The 13,941-nt window shown below is 54.2% G+C and overlaps 1 protein-coding gene across 6 annotated transcripts in view; it reads left to right on the top strand.

Annotated features, from left to right (window-relative positions):
* ACACB (acetyl-CoA carboxylase beta) overlaps nucleotides 1-13,941 on the top strand; it is a 96,368-nt gene that overhangs the window by 40,434 nt on the left and 41,993 nt on the right. For all 6 annotated transcript variants that reach the window (XR_009550301.1, XM_060192550.1, XM_060192551.1 and 3 more), the window contains 10 exons: nucleotides 1,497-1,606; nucleotides 1,713-1,823; nucleotides 5,746-5,955; nucleotides 6,099-6,269; nucleotides 7,357-7,518; nucleotides 7,629-7,792; nucleotides 9,653-9,803; nucleotides 9,901-10,004; nucleotides 11,584-11,665; nucleotides 12,453-12,598. Coding sequence is in view for 5 of the 6 variants with exons in the window: in XM_060192550.1 (XP_060048533.1) it covers nucleotides 1,497-1,606; nucleotides 1,713-1,823; nucleotides 5,746-5,955; nucleotides 6,099-6,269; nucleotides 7,357-7,518; nucleotides 7,629-7,792; nucleotides 9,653-9,803; nucleotides 9,901-10,004; nucleotides 11,584-11,665; nucleotides 12,453-12,598 (1,411 nt within the window). In the remaining variant the exon portion in view is untranslated. The remainder of the gene's footprint in view (nucleotides 1-1,496; nucleotides 1,607-1,712; nucleotides 1,824-5,745; nucleotides 5,956-6,098; nucleotides 6,270-7,356; nucleotides 7,519-7,628; nucleotides 7,793-9,652; nucleotides 9,804-9,900; nucleotides 10,005-11,583; nucleotides 11,666-12,452; nucleotides 12,599-13,941) is intronic.

Below are 13,941 nucleotides of genomic sequence, written 5' to 3'. Positions count from 1 at the left end.
CGCTTAACCCGCTGCGCTACAGCCCGACTCCCAGCAGTGTCTATTTCTTCCTTAATTTTATTTTATTTGACAGGACAAAGAAATTGAGAGAGGGAGAGACAGAGAGAGAGACACACACACACACAGACACTTGCAGCTCTGCCTCACCACTCATGAGACTTCCCTCTGCAGGTGGGGAATAGGGGCTTGAACCAGGGTCCTTGTGCATGGTAACCTGTACACGTACCCAGGTGTACCATCATCACCCCTTTTCTTCCTTTATTTTTTCCTCCTCTTCATTCCTCCTCTTCTCCCTTTCTTCTTCCCCTGCCTCGCCCTTCCTTCTTAAAAAAAAAAATCGTAGGGGCTGGGTATTGGTGCACTCAGCTGAGCGCACACATTGTAGCACGTAAGGACCCGAGTTTGAGCCCCTGCTCCCCACCCACAGCGGGGATACTTCATGAGTGGTGAATTAGGGCTGCAGATGTCTCTCTGTCTCTCCCTCTCTGTCTCCCCTTGCTCTCTCAGTCTCTCTCTTTCCTGTCAACTACAGTAGAAAGGGAACAAATACTTACTAAAGAGAGAGAGGGGGGCAGAGCACCACTCAGGTACACGCGGTGCTGGACATGGAGCTCAGGCTCTCGGCTCGAGAGTCTAGTGCTCTCTGTCTAGCACCACCTCCTGAGCCGCCCGTGAATGTTTCTCAGGTGTGACTGACCATGCGAGGTTGCATCGTCCTTCAGTGGAGAGGGCCGGGAGTCGGGCGGTAGCGCAGCGGGTTAAGCGCAGGTGGCACAAAGCGCAAGGACCAGCGTAAGGATCCCGGTTCGAGCCCCCGGCTCCCCACCTGCAGGGGAGTCACTTCACAAGCGGTGAAGCAGGTCTGCAGGTGTCTGTCTTTCTCTCCCCCTCTCTGTCTTCCCCTCCTCCATTTCTCTGTCCTATCCAACAATAACGATAGCAATAACAACAACAATAATAACGACAACAGTGATAAATAAGGGCAACAAAAGGGAAAAAATAGCCTCCTGGAGGAGTGATTCATAGTGCGGGCACCGAGTCCCAGCGATAACCCTGGAGGCAAAAAAAAAAAAATGGAGAGGGCCGAGCGGTGGTGCACTGGGTTAAGTGCACATAGTACAAAGCGCAAGGACCGGCGCAAGAATCCTGGTTTGAGCCCCCGGCTCCCCACCTACAGGGGATCGCTTCACAAGAAGTGAAGCAGGTCTACAGGTGTCTGTCTTTCTCTCCCCCTCTCAATCTTTCCCTCCCCTCTCCATTTCTCTCTGTCCTATCAAGTAAAATGGAAAATTGGCTGCCAGGAGCTTTGGATTGATAATACAGACACCGAGTGCCAGTGATAACCCTGGAAGCAAACTAAAATGAATGAAAAGAAATGGACAGCCACGGTGGGAGGCTGAAACTCTGTGGGTGAGGCGGCTGGGGCCCAGTGGCTCTTCATCGTGTATGTCACCATCCCGGGGGAGTGGGCTTCACCCTTCTCTGTGATGCCCCAGGACTGACCGTGGCATGGACAGAGGGAGACCTGCAGCAGGGGAAAAGGATCAGCGTCCCCGAAAATATCTATGACAAGGGCTGCGTGAAGGACGTGGACGAGGGCTTGGAGGTACAGGCTGAAGCGGGGGTGGCCTGTGCTCCGGAACCTTCTTAGGCTCCAGGCTGCCCAGAAGCTGAGTCGGCCCTCAGGAGCCCTGCCTGTCCCTTCCTCACAGGCTGCGGAGAAGATTGGCTTCCCCCTGATGATCAAAGCTTCCGAGGGTGGCGGGGGCAAGGGCATACGCAAAGCCAAGAGTGCCGAGGACTTCCCCATCCTCTTCAGGCAGGTGAGGCCCAAACCCTTCCCACATCGGCATTTCTGTCAGCCTGTCTGTCTGCAGGGCTGTCTGTCTGTATACCTTGCACTTCTGAATTGTATGTCTAGAACTGATTTTTGCGGGCACAGGGTTAAGGGGCCTGTCCATGACTGCTTGTGCCTCACGAGAAGTGGAATATGTGCTTTGGGAAATTTAGTAACTTGGTCTTTTTATTTTACTTAAATTTTTTTCCTTCTTTTATTTTTATATATTTATTTTCCCTTTTTGTTGCCCTTGTTGTTTTTCATTGTTGTAGTAGTTGTTGTTGTTATTGATGTCGTTGTTGGATAGGACAGAAATGGAGAAGAGAAATGGAGAGAGGAGGGGAAGACAGAGAGGGGGAGAGAAAGACAGACACCTGCAGACCTACTTCACCGCCTGTGAAGCGACTCCCCTGCAGGTGGGGAGCCGGGGGCTCGAACTGGGATCCTTATGCCGGTCCTTGCGCTTTGTGCCACGTGCGCTTAACCCGCTGCGCTACCGCCCGACTCCCTACTTAAAATTTTTTAATGATATTTATTTATTTCTTGGGTAGAGACAGCTAGAAATCAAGAGGGAAGGGGGTGATAGAGAGGGAGAGAGATACAAAGAGACACCTGCGACACTGCTTCACCACTTGCAAAGCTTTCCCCCATAGCTGGGGACCTGGGACTCAAACCTGGGTCCTGAGTACACTGTAACATGTGCACTCAACCAGGTGTACTAACACCCGGCCCATTTTATTTTATTTTGTTTTATTTTACCAGAGCACTGCTCAGTTCTCTGGCTTATGGTTGTGTGGGGGATTGAACCTGGGACATGGGAGCCTCAGATATAGGAATCTGTTTGTGTAACTATTATGCTATCTTCCTCATCCAGTCCTTTTTTTTTTTTTAATTGCATGAGAGAGAGATAGTTTCACAGGAGACAGAGAGAAAAGCCAGGATACCACTCTGTTATGCTGGGGATCACACTGGGAGCCTCAGGTGTGCAAGTGCAATTAAAAGTTTGTTTAGGGGGTTGGGCGGTAGCACAGCGGGTTAAATGCATGTGGCGCGAAGTCTAAGAACTGATGTAAGGATCCTGGTTCGAACCCTCGGCTCCCCACCTGCAGGGGAGTCGCTTCACGAGCGGTGAAGCAGGTCTGCAGGTGTCTGTCTTTCTCACGAGCGGTGAAGCAGGTCTGCAGGTGTCTGTCTTTCTCTCCTCCTCTCTGTCCTCCTCTCCTCTCTCCATTTCTCTCTGTCCTATCCAACAACAATGATATCAATAACAGCAACAATAATAAATACAACAACGATAAAACAACAAGGGCAAAAAAAGGGGAAAAGAAAAGCTTCCGGGAGCCCTAGCAATAACCCTGGAGGCAAAAAAGAAAAAAGTTTGTTTGGTGGTCGGGCGGTAGGGCACTGGGTTAAGTGCACATACTGTGAAGCGCTAGGACTGGCTACGGGATCCCAGTTCAAGTTCCCAGCTCCCCACCTGCAGTGGGGGTCGCTTCACAAGCGGTGAAGCAGGTCTGCAGGTGTCTATCTTTTGCTCTTCTTCTCTGTCTTCCCCTCCTCTCTCAATTTCTCTCTGTCCTATCAGACGACAATGACAACAACAACAATAATAACAACAACAATGGGGGGCGGGGAATGGCCTCCAGGAGCAATGGATTTGTAGTGCAGGCACCAAGCCCAACAATAACCCTGGAGGCAAAAAAAAAAAGTTGGTTTATGAGAGGAAGAGGGAAGGCCAGAATATCGCTCAAACACGTGCATGTGAGGGACTGAACTTGGGACTTCACACTTGAGATACTAACTCTACCCAAAATTCAAGGGAAAAAGAAAGTTTGCTGGGAGCAGAGGACTCAGGCGTGTATGAGGCCCTGCCACAAAACCGGAAATAGCGTCAAGAAAGGTTCCTGGATCCTCTGCACCAGTCTGCAGCCCTTAGGCCCCCACCCCCAGGCGAACTGCTCACACTTTCTCCCCCGTATTTTTTGAAGACGTGTGTGTGTGTGTGTGTGTGTGTGTCGCTAGGGCTTGGTTCCTGCACTATGAATCCACTACTCCTAGCGGTCATTTTCTCTTTTCTTTTTTCTTTTTTGCCTCCAGGGTTATCGCTGGGCCTCGGTGCCTGCACTACGAATCCACTGCTCCTGGAGGCCATTTTCCCATTTCGTTGCTCTTGTTGTAGTTATTGTTGTCATTGCTCTTGTTGTTGGATAGGACAGAGAGAAATGGAGAGAGGAGGGGAAGACAGAGAGGGGAAGAGAAAGACAGACACCTGCAGACCTGCTTCACCGCCTGTGAAGCGACTCCCCTGCAGATGGGGAGCCGGGACTGGGATCTTTATACTGGTCCTTGTGCTTCGTGCCGTGTGCCCATAACCTGCTGCGCTATCACCCACCCCCCCCCATTATTTTTTCTTTCTTTCTTTTTTCTTTTTTCTGTTTTATAAGACAAAAAGAAGTTGAAAAGGGTAGGGGAGATAGGGAGATAGAGACAAGAGAGACACCTGCAGCCCTGCTTCACCGCTCGTGGAGCCTTCCCCTGTTGGTGTAGAGTGGGGTCTCAAACCCAGGTCCTTGCACATGGTGCTGTGTACACCTAATCAGGTGTGCCACTGCTTGGCCCCAAGATGTATGATTAATTTGATTTGAATTAGAGAGAGCAGCCAGGGCACTGCCCTACTAGGGATCAAACCAGCATCATTGTGTGTGTGTGTGTGTGTGTGTGTGTGTGTGTGTCTGTCCAGTGTTCAATCCATTAAGCTCTCTCCCCAGTTACTTTTCCCAGAACATTAATTTTTTTATTGTAAAATATTTAATTTATTTATTTAGGATAGAGACAGAGAGAAATTGGGGGGGTCAAAGGGGAGGTAGAGAAGGAGAGAGGCAGAGAGACCCCAGCAGTCCTGCTTCACTGCTTAGGAAGCTTCCCCCCTGTAGATGGGAACAGTGGGGCTTGAACCTGGGTCCTTGCACATGGTAACATGTGCACTCATCCAGGTGCAGCCAGTTCGTCCTTCCAGTGCTTTTACTGGTTATTCATCTATAAAGACATCCTGAGGGGCTAGACGGTGGCACACCTGGTTAAACGCACATAGTACTAAACAAAAGGACCCAAGTAAGGATCTGGGTTCGACCCCCTGACTCCCCATCTGCAGGAGGGAAGCTTCACAAGCGGTGAAGCAGATCCACAGGTGTCTCTCTTTCTCTCTCCCCCTCTTTATCTACTTCTCTTTTCTGAACTTCTCTCTGTCTGTCTAATAAAATGGAAACAATGCCTGTCAGGATCAGTGGATTCATAGTGCCGGTACCGAGCCCAGTGATAACCCTGAAGGCAAAAAATGAATGAGTAACTAATAAATATCTAAAGACATTCTGTTTTCTTTTTTTTAAGTTAATTTTTTTATATTTATTTTCTCTTTTTGTTGCCTTTGTTTTCTATTGTTGTTGTAGTTATTATTGTTGTTGATGTCGTTGTTGTTGGATAGGACAGAGAGAAATGGAGAGAGGAGGAGAAGACAGAGGTGGGGGAGAAAGATAGATACCTGCAGACCTGCTTCACTGCCTGTGAAGCGACTCCCCTGCAGGTGGGGAGTGGGGGCTCGAACACCGGTCCTTGCACTTTGTGCCATGTGCGCTTAACCTGCCGCACTACCGCTGACTCCCAGACACTGTTTTCTTCTTCCTCATACAGATTGGGCTGAGACATCTCATGTGTCACTTCAGCTTGCTTTGTTTAGTCCATCTTAGAATTCAGTCCCTGTGTATGGGGCGACAGACAGTACAACGGCTGTGCCCTGACGCTCTGAACTCCCAGGCCTGGCATCCCCTCGGGTGTCCCGTCTGTCATTTGGCACTTGCTTTGGGTACCCTCAGGCCTGGGGAAGAGCCACCCCTCCTGTGCCCCCATCCCAGGTGCAGAGCGAGATCCCGGGCTCCCCGATCTTTCTTATGAAGCTGGCGCAGCATGCCCGCCACCTGGAGGTGCAGATCCTGGCTGACCAGTACGGCAACGCCGTGTCCCTGTTTGGACGGGACTGCTCCATTCAGAGACGCCACCAGAAGATCATCGAGGAGGCGCCGGCCACCATCGCCACCCCGGCCGTGTTTGAGTTCATGGAACAGGTGGGTTGAGGGGGACGGGCCAGCCGGAGCGTCCTCAGTGGGAGACCCTGGCGGGGATGCTCCGGTCTCCTGGGGTGAGGGGCAGGTTCACGGAGGGCCCGGCAGCCCCCGTGTCCCCATGCTCACCTCTTGTTGCCCGGCAGTGCGCCGTGCGCCTGGCCAAGACGGTGGGCTACGTGAGTGCGGGCACGGTGGAGTACCTCTACAGCCAGGACGGCAGCTTCCACTTCCTGGAGCTCAACCCCCGCCTGCAAGTGGAGCACCCCTGCACGGAGATGATTGCAGACATCAACCTGCCGGCCGCCCAGCTGCAGGTGAGGCCCTGGGCTGAATGGGTGTGTGTGTGTGTCTGTGTGTGTGTGTGATTGTGTATCTGTGTGTGTGATTGTGTATCTGTGTATGTGATTGTGTATCTGTGTGTGTCTGTGTATGTGTGTGTGTGTCTGTGTATGTGTGTGTGTGTGATTGTGTATCTGTGTGTGTGATTGTGTATCTGTGTATGTGATTGTGTATCTGTGTGTGTCTGTGTATGTGTGTGTGTGTCTGTGTATGTGTGTGTGTGTCTGTGTGAGTATATCTGAGTGAGTGTGTATCTCTGTGTGTGTGTCTTATCTGTGTGTAAGTGTGTGTGTGTGAGAGTGCTATATCTGTGTGTGTGTGAGCATGTGAGTGTCTCTGTGTGTGTGTGGGGGTTGGAGGACTGGCCTGCTCAGCAAGCTCTATCTGCCCACCTCCTGGCCAGCTGATCTGTGGTGTGACTGTCTTGTGTGTGTGTGTGTGTGTGTGTGTGTGTGTGTATGTGTGTGTGAGAGTAATGTATCCAGAACCTTCCATGGCCAGGCCACATAGCCTTTTCAGAAACTGGCAAAAGTTGTGGACCTGCTCCCCAGAAAAAGACTTCATTTCATTAATTAATTAATTTATTTTGCCTCCAGGATTATTGCTGGGGCTTGAATCCACTGCTCCTGGAGGCCATTTTTTTCCATTTTTGTTGCCCTTGCAGTTGTCATTACTGTTATTGTTGCCATTGATGTTGTTGTTGGGTAGGACAGAGAGAAATTGAGAGGAGAAAGAGAGAAGGGGAGAGAAAGACACCTGCAGACCTGCTTCATCGCTTGTGAGGCAAACCCCCCTGCAGGTGGGGAGCTGGGGGCTGGAACCGGGATCCTTACACCGGTCCTTGTGCTTTGCGCCTTGTGTGCTTAATCCACTGCACTACCGCCCAACCCCCAAGACTTTATTTTATATGTATTGACAATATTATATGTGGTATATAAGAATACAGATTAAAAACGCGTCTTATCTATGGTGCTCTCCATCCCCCCACCCGCCCGGAGCTTGATGGGCACCTGGGCACTGGGTTATGCTGGACTGACTGTCCACCGGGCGTCTTGGTTTCAGATCGCCATGGGCGTACCACTGCACCGGCTGAAGGACATCCGGCTGCTGTATGGGGAGTCCCCGTGGGGGGTGACCCCCATCTCCTTCAGCGCCCCTGCCAGCCCTCCCCTCGCTCGGGGCCATGTCATCGCAGCCAGAATCACCAGTGAGAACCCTGACGAGGTGAGTCGGGGCCGTGGGCCGCTGCCCAGCCTCCCATTATCAGGAACAGACGGGAGGGGTGTTTCCACAGTGCTGTGACTTCTCCCTCTCGGCTTCTGTCTGGGCTGCAGGGGTTCAAGCCCAGCTCCGGGACAGTCCAGGAACTGAACTTCCGCAGCAACAAGAACGTGTGGGGTTACTTCAGTGTGGCGGCGGCTGGCGGCTTGCACGAGTTTGCAGACTCCCAGTTTGGACACTGCTTCTCCTGGGGAGAGAACCGGGAAGAGGCCATCTCGTCAGTATCCTGCCCTACCCTGCCAATTCCTGTAGGAAGATGGTCAGCCTGAGGCTGCAGGGGAACCGGCGCTCTGGGGAAACGCAGAGTGCTTTAAACTCCCTTTCAGTCCCCGGCCTGGGCTTTGGGAGCCAAGTCTGCCCTCTTGCTGCCTGTGAGGTCACACAGACCCCAAGTCACCAGGCCGTTGCTTCTCGGTCCTGTTAGGGGATGAACTTGAGGGAGAACAAAAAGCCTATTTCAGGCAATATAGTCTAGAGACTTAAAACATAAGGACTAATTTATTATGCCAGGGCATCTTGAGCAAGAGTAGATAGCATAATGGTGATGCAAAGAGACTCTCATGCCTGAGGCTCCATAGTCCCAAGCTTAATCCCCCACACCACCATAAGTCAGGGCTGAGCAGTGCTCTGGTTAAAAAAATAGGGGGGGGGGGCAGGAAAGTGAGAGAGGGTCTTCACACGTAATAAAGTGTGCACTCTATTGAGTGAGCTGTCTTTCTGCCACTCCTCTTCCTTCCTCTTTCCTTACTACCTTCTTCCTTTCTTTATCTCTTCCTTATTTCCGTGCTGAGAGAGGAGAGACCCCACAGCCCTGCCCACCCTCCATGGGCTCCCTGGGTGCTGTGCCTGGTGCTGAGAGAGGAGAGACCCCACAGCCCTGCCCACCCTCCATGGGCTCCCTGGGTGCTGTGCCTGGTGCTGAGAGAGGAGAGACCCCACAGCCCTGCCCACCCTCCATGGGCTCCCTGGGTGCTGTGCAGGGTGCTGAGAGAGGAGACACCCCACAGCCCTGCCCACCCTCCATGGGCTCCCTGGGTGCTGTCCATGGTGCTGAGAGAGGAGACACCCCACAGCCCTGCCCACCCTCCATGGGCTCCCTGGGTGCTGTGCCTGGTGCTGAGAGAGGAGAGACCCCACAGCCCTGCCCACCCTCCATGGGCTCCCTGGGTGCTGTGCCTGGTGCTGAGAGAGGAGAGACCCCCACAGCCCTGCCCACCCTCCATGGGCTCCCTGGGTGCTGTGCCTGGTGCTGAGAGAGGAGAGACCCCCACAGCCCTGCCCACCCTCCATGGGCTCCCTGGGTGCTGTGCCTGGTGCTGAGAGAGGAGAGACCCCACAGCCCTGCCCACCCTCCATGGGGGTCCCTGGGTGCTGTGCCTGGTGCTGAGAGAGGAGAGACCCCACAGTCCTGCCCACCCTCCGTGGGGCTCCCTGGGTGCTGTGCAGGGTGCTGAGAGAGGAGACACCCCACAGCCCTGCCCACCCTCCATGGGCTCCCTGGGTGCTGTGCCTGGTGCTGAGAGAGGAGAGACCCCACAGCCCTGCCCACCCTCCATGGGCTCCCTGGGTGCTGTGCAGGGTGCTGAGAGAGGAGAGATCCCCACAGCCCTGCCCACCCTCCATGGGCTCCCTGGGTGCTGTGCCTGGTGCTGAGAGAGGAGACACCCCACAGCTCTGCCCACCCTCCATGGGCTCCCTGGGTGCTGTGCCTGGTGCTGAGAGAGGAGAGATCCCACAGCCCTGCCCCACCCTCCATGGGCTCCCTGGGTGCTGTGCAGGGTGCTGAGAAAGGAGAGACCCCACAGCCCTGCCCACCCTCCATGGGCTCCCTGGGTGCTGTCCATGGTGCTGAGAGAGGAGAGACCCCACAGCCCTGCCCACCCTCCATGGGGCTCCCTGGGTGCTGTGCCTGGTGGTGAGAGAGGAGAGACCCCACAGCTCTGCCCCAGCATCCATTGAGTTCCCTGGGTGCTGCCATGTGGTACTGGGACCCAGAGCTTCTGCTGCTCTGGCCCTCAGAGAGCTGGTAACATAGGTGCTGCCTTGTGACCTGGTCTGTGTATCACCCCACCCCCAGGAACATGGTGGTGGCCCTGAAGGAGCTGTCCATCCGGGGTGACTTCAGGACCACTGTGGAGTACCTCATCAACCTCCTAGAGACCGAGAGCTTCCAGAACAACGACATTGACACGGGCTGGTTGGACCAGCTCATTGCCCAAAAAGTGCAGGTGTGTCCTAGCACATCTCCCTGGGCCTTGGGGTCTTGGGGACTCGGCCCTGGGTGGCCTGGGTCCCTTGGACACCGAAGCTCCCCATATCCCCCAGGCAGAGAAGCCGGATATCATGCTGGGAGTGGTGTGCGGAGCCCTGAACGTGGCTGATGCCATGTTCCGAACCTGCATGACGGACTTCCTGCACTCGCTGGAGAGGTAGGGGCTGTGCGCTACCTCCCGGGCCCCTGATGGGGACAGGCCTGGTGGAGGGTAGCCTCCCTGTGTGAATGCCAGCTGCTGGGCCATCTGTCACTCCTGCATGTGGGGTCAGCGGGGCTGCCCTGGAGGAAGCTTCTGGGATGGGGATCACACTGCAAGCAGCTCGCAGACTGTGCCACTCCTCTGCCTGTCAGTCTGTCTAAGACTCATCACTGGGTCCCAGGCCAGATGGCCTTGCTAAATCCTCACAGGGCAGTGGGATAAGCTGGGTGCTTATGTCAAACCAGACAGACATGGAGCTCAACTCCAGAGTCAAGATCTGTGCCTTTGAGCTAAAATTTAGCCTTTTTTTCCCCCTCTTCTTGTTTTCTTTCTTTCTTTCTTTCCTTATTTCTTTCTATTCTTAATTAGGGGGATTAATGGTTTACAGTAAATGCAGTTCTTGGTCCATGTGTAAAATTTCTCCGTTTTCTGCAAAACACTCTCACCCCCAGCCTAGGTCCTCCTCCACCATCAGACACCAGGGCCTGAAAGCTCCCTAACCCACCCCCCCAATAGTCCTTTCCTTTCGTGCAATACACCAGCCTTTTTTTTTAAATTATGTGTTTATCTTTTAAAAATATTTTTATTTATTTTCCCTTTTGTTGCCCTTTTTTATTGTTGTAGTTATTATTGTTGTTATTGCTGTCATTGTTGTAGGATAGGACAGAGAGAAATGGAGAGAGGAGGGGAAGACAGAGAGGGGGAGAGAAAGACAGACACCTGCAGACCTGCTTCACCGCCTGTGAAGCGACCCCCCTGCAGGTGGGGAGCTGGGGGCTCGAACCGGGATCCTGATGCCGGTCCTTGTGCTTTGCGCCACGTGCGCTTAACCCACTGTGTTACCGCCTGACTCCCCCCCCCGCCCCGTGTTCTTAAGAATTGAGTTCTAAGGAGCTGGGCAGTAGTGCAGCAAGTTAAGCACACATGAAGCGAAGCTCATGGACCGGCGTAAGGATCCTGGTTTGAGCCCCCAGCTCCCCACCTGCAGGGGAGTCTCTTCGCAAGCCGTGAAGCAGGTCTGCAGGTGTCTGTCTTTCTCTCCTCTCTGTCTTCCCCTCTCTGTCTTCCCCTCCTCTCTCCATTTCTCTCTGTCCTATCCAACAACAACAACAGCTATGACAACAATAACAACTACAACAAGCGCAACAACAAGGGCAACAAAATAGGAAAAATGGTCTCCAGGAGCAGTGGATTTGTAGTGCAGGCACTGAGCCCCAGCAATAACCCTGGAGAAAAAAAAAAGAACTGAGTTGTTCCTCAGCCGCCCCCTTTTTATTTTTTAAGAAGAGTCACTGTATGATTTGAATCACACGAGGGAGTGTATGTTTCTCCTGAGAGTCAGGAACCAAAAAGAGCACTTTTCTGCCACAGCAGCACTGGGACGGGGGGGCCTAGGGTGTGCAAGTCCTGTGCTCTGCCAGCTGAGCCACCTCTCTGGTTGTTTCCTGGGTGTTTCTCAACGCAGGGCTTGGCCCTCGGGGTGGAAAGCCTCCTCTGCTCCTGGGGCTGACAGCGGGTCCATCTACCGTCACAGGGGCCAGGTCCTGCCTGCAGATTCGCTGCTGAACATCGTGGACGTGGAGCTGATTTACAGTGGCGTCAAGTACACCCTCAAGGTAACAGTGGAGAGCACCCCTGCCCGCTGCGAGCAGGTCACCCTCGGCAGGTGTTCTCGGGGGCCCTGGGACTCCCTACCCACCTCTGCCGGGACCCTGGGGCCTAGACACCTGATCTGAGCGGTTTGCGCCGGGTGGCATACCGGAGAGTGACTCTCGTGTACTGTGACTACCGTTACCAGGAGCATGGCAGCTTCCATGATAGGCGTCTATCCCTCCGGGATAGCTGGAGACCACGGCGCCCAAGTCCAGGCGTTGGCTGGGCCCTGGGTTCACGGAAGACCTGTGGGAGAGTCTGCTCTAGTCTGTCCTGACTTCCGGAGGCTCAAAAAGGCTGTAGGACCCACTGGCTCGTGGCCATCAGTCCTCCCTGTCTGTCTGTCTCCCCTTCTGTGCATTTTAGAGGTTGAGGGCTCTGCCTAATACACATGTAGATGTGAGGGCCAGAGGGGCCTGTGCCTCAGACAGCAGTGCAGAGCTCAGTCCGAAGCCTCTCAGGGACCCTTGGCACAGCGGAGTCTGGAGGCCAGGGCCCTACTCCACATCCAGGCCACTGGCAGAGCTCACCCAGAGCAGGGGACCCCCTCCCTCCTCCAGGGTGCTCTGTGGGAGGCCCATGCCTGGGGACACTGCAGGAGCTGCGGGGACAGGCAGCAGACTCCTGGTTGACCCCGACTTGGGTCCTGCCCCACCCCACACCCTGACCTGCACACACTGTCCCAGGGGGCCAGGTGGGGCTCTGGGGCTCATGGTCAGGCTTGTGAGGCCGTGGCGCCTGTCCCCGCAGGTGACCCGGCAGTCTCTGACCATGTTCGTGCTCATCATGAACGGCTCCCACATCGAGATCGACGCCCACCGGCTGAATGATGGAGGGCTGCTGCTGTCCTACAACGGGGGCAGCTACACCACCTACATGAAGGAGGAGGTGGACAGGTGTGCGGGCTGGGGAGGAGTGGGCAGGTGTGCGGGCTGGGGAGGAGTGGACAGGTGTGCAGAATGGGGGAGGAGTGGACAGGTGTGCAGAATGGGGGAGGAGTGGACAGGTGTGCAGAATGGGGGAGGAGTGGACAGGTGTGCGGGCTGGGGAGGAATGGGCAGGTGTGCAGAATGGGGGAGGAGTGGACAGGTGTGCGGGCTGGGGGAGGAGTGGACAGGTGTGCAGAATGGGGGAGGAGTGGACAGGTGTACGGGCTGGGGAGGAATGGGCAGGTGTGCAGAATGGGGGAGGAGTGGACAGGTGTGCGGGCTGGGGAGGAATGGGCAGGTGTGCAGAATGGGGGAGGAGTGGACAGGTGTGCAGAATGGGGGAGGAGTGGACAGGTGTGCGGGCTGGGGAGGAGTGGACAGGTGTGCAGAATGGGGGAGGAGTGGACAGGTGTGTGGGTTGGGGGAGGAGTGGACAGGTGTGTGGGCTGGGGTTGTATAGGTGTGGGTGCTGGGAAAAGGTGCATGGGTGCTGGGGAGGTGGGCAGGTTCATGGGGTGGGGGTGGATAGGGACTCGTGGCACCTGTCAGGGCTGATGGCTCAGTGAATGAGCGATGATGTCCCTGTGTGTCTGGCCAGGTAGTACACAGAGAGCCCTGGAGGCACTCAGCTCTAGGTCAGCACTTGTGTCTTTCAGTGGTGCTTAGTTTTATTATATATTTATTTTTAAACAAGAGATTTATAGTCTTTATATTTAGACATTTTTATTTATTTTTAATGAGATAGATACAGAAATACACACACACACAGAAAGAGAGAGAGGGAGCAAGAGCGAGAGAGAGAGCCAGCCACTAGAGCCCAGCACAGCTCTAGCTTAAGGTAGTGGGGATTGAACCTGGGACCTTTGGTGTCTCAGGCATGAATGTCTTTTTGCATAACCACTATGCTATTTCCCTAGCCTTATTTATTTATTTCCTGGGTAGAGACAGAGAGAAATTGAGAGGGGAGGTAAAGAGAGAGACAATGAGGCACCTGCAGCCCTGCTTCATTACTCATGAAGCTTCCTCCCTGCAGGTGGGGACCAGGGACTTGAACCCGGGTCCTTATGCACTGTAACGTGTGTGCTTAACCAGATGAGTCACTGCCCGCCCCCCTATTTTTAGTCTTTTTCTGTGACTCAGGGAACACACGAGAACTGGGCACATGCACAGGGTCTCTGCAAAGCTGCCCCACCCTGCCCAGAGTTCTCATTCCATGTGTCTGGGAAGAGAGGACAGACGTGGAGACACCCCCAAGTTCCTTCACCCATAGTGCTCCCTTGGGTGCTGTCCTCAGGGCTATGTGTACTGTG

Source organism: Erinaceus europaeus, chromosome 6 (assembly GCF_950295315.1).
Source record: "Erinaceus europaeus chromosome 6, mEriEur2.1, whole genome shotgun sequence".
NCBI lineage: Eukaryota > Metazoa > Chordata > Mammalia > Eulipotyphla > Erinaceidae > Erinaceus > Erinaceus europaeus.
The sequence above is the reverse complement of the archived record's forward strand: the minus strand, read 5'-3'. Positions and strand labels throughout refer to the sequence as shown.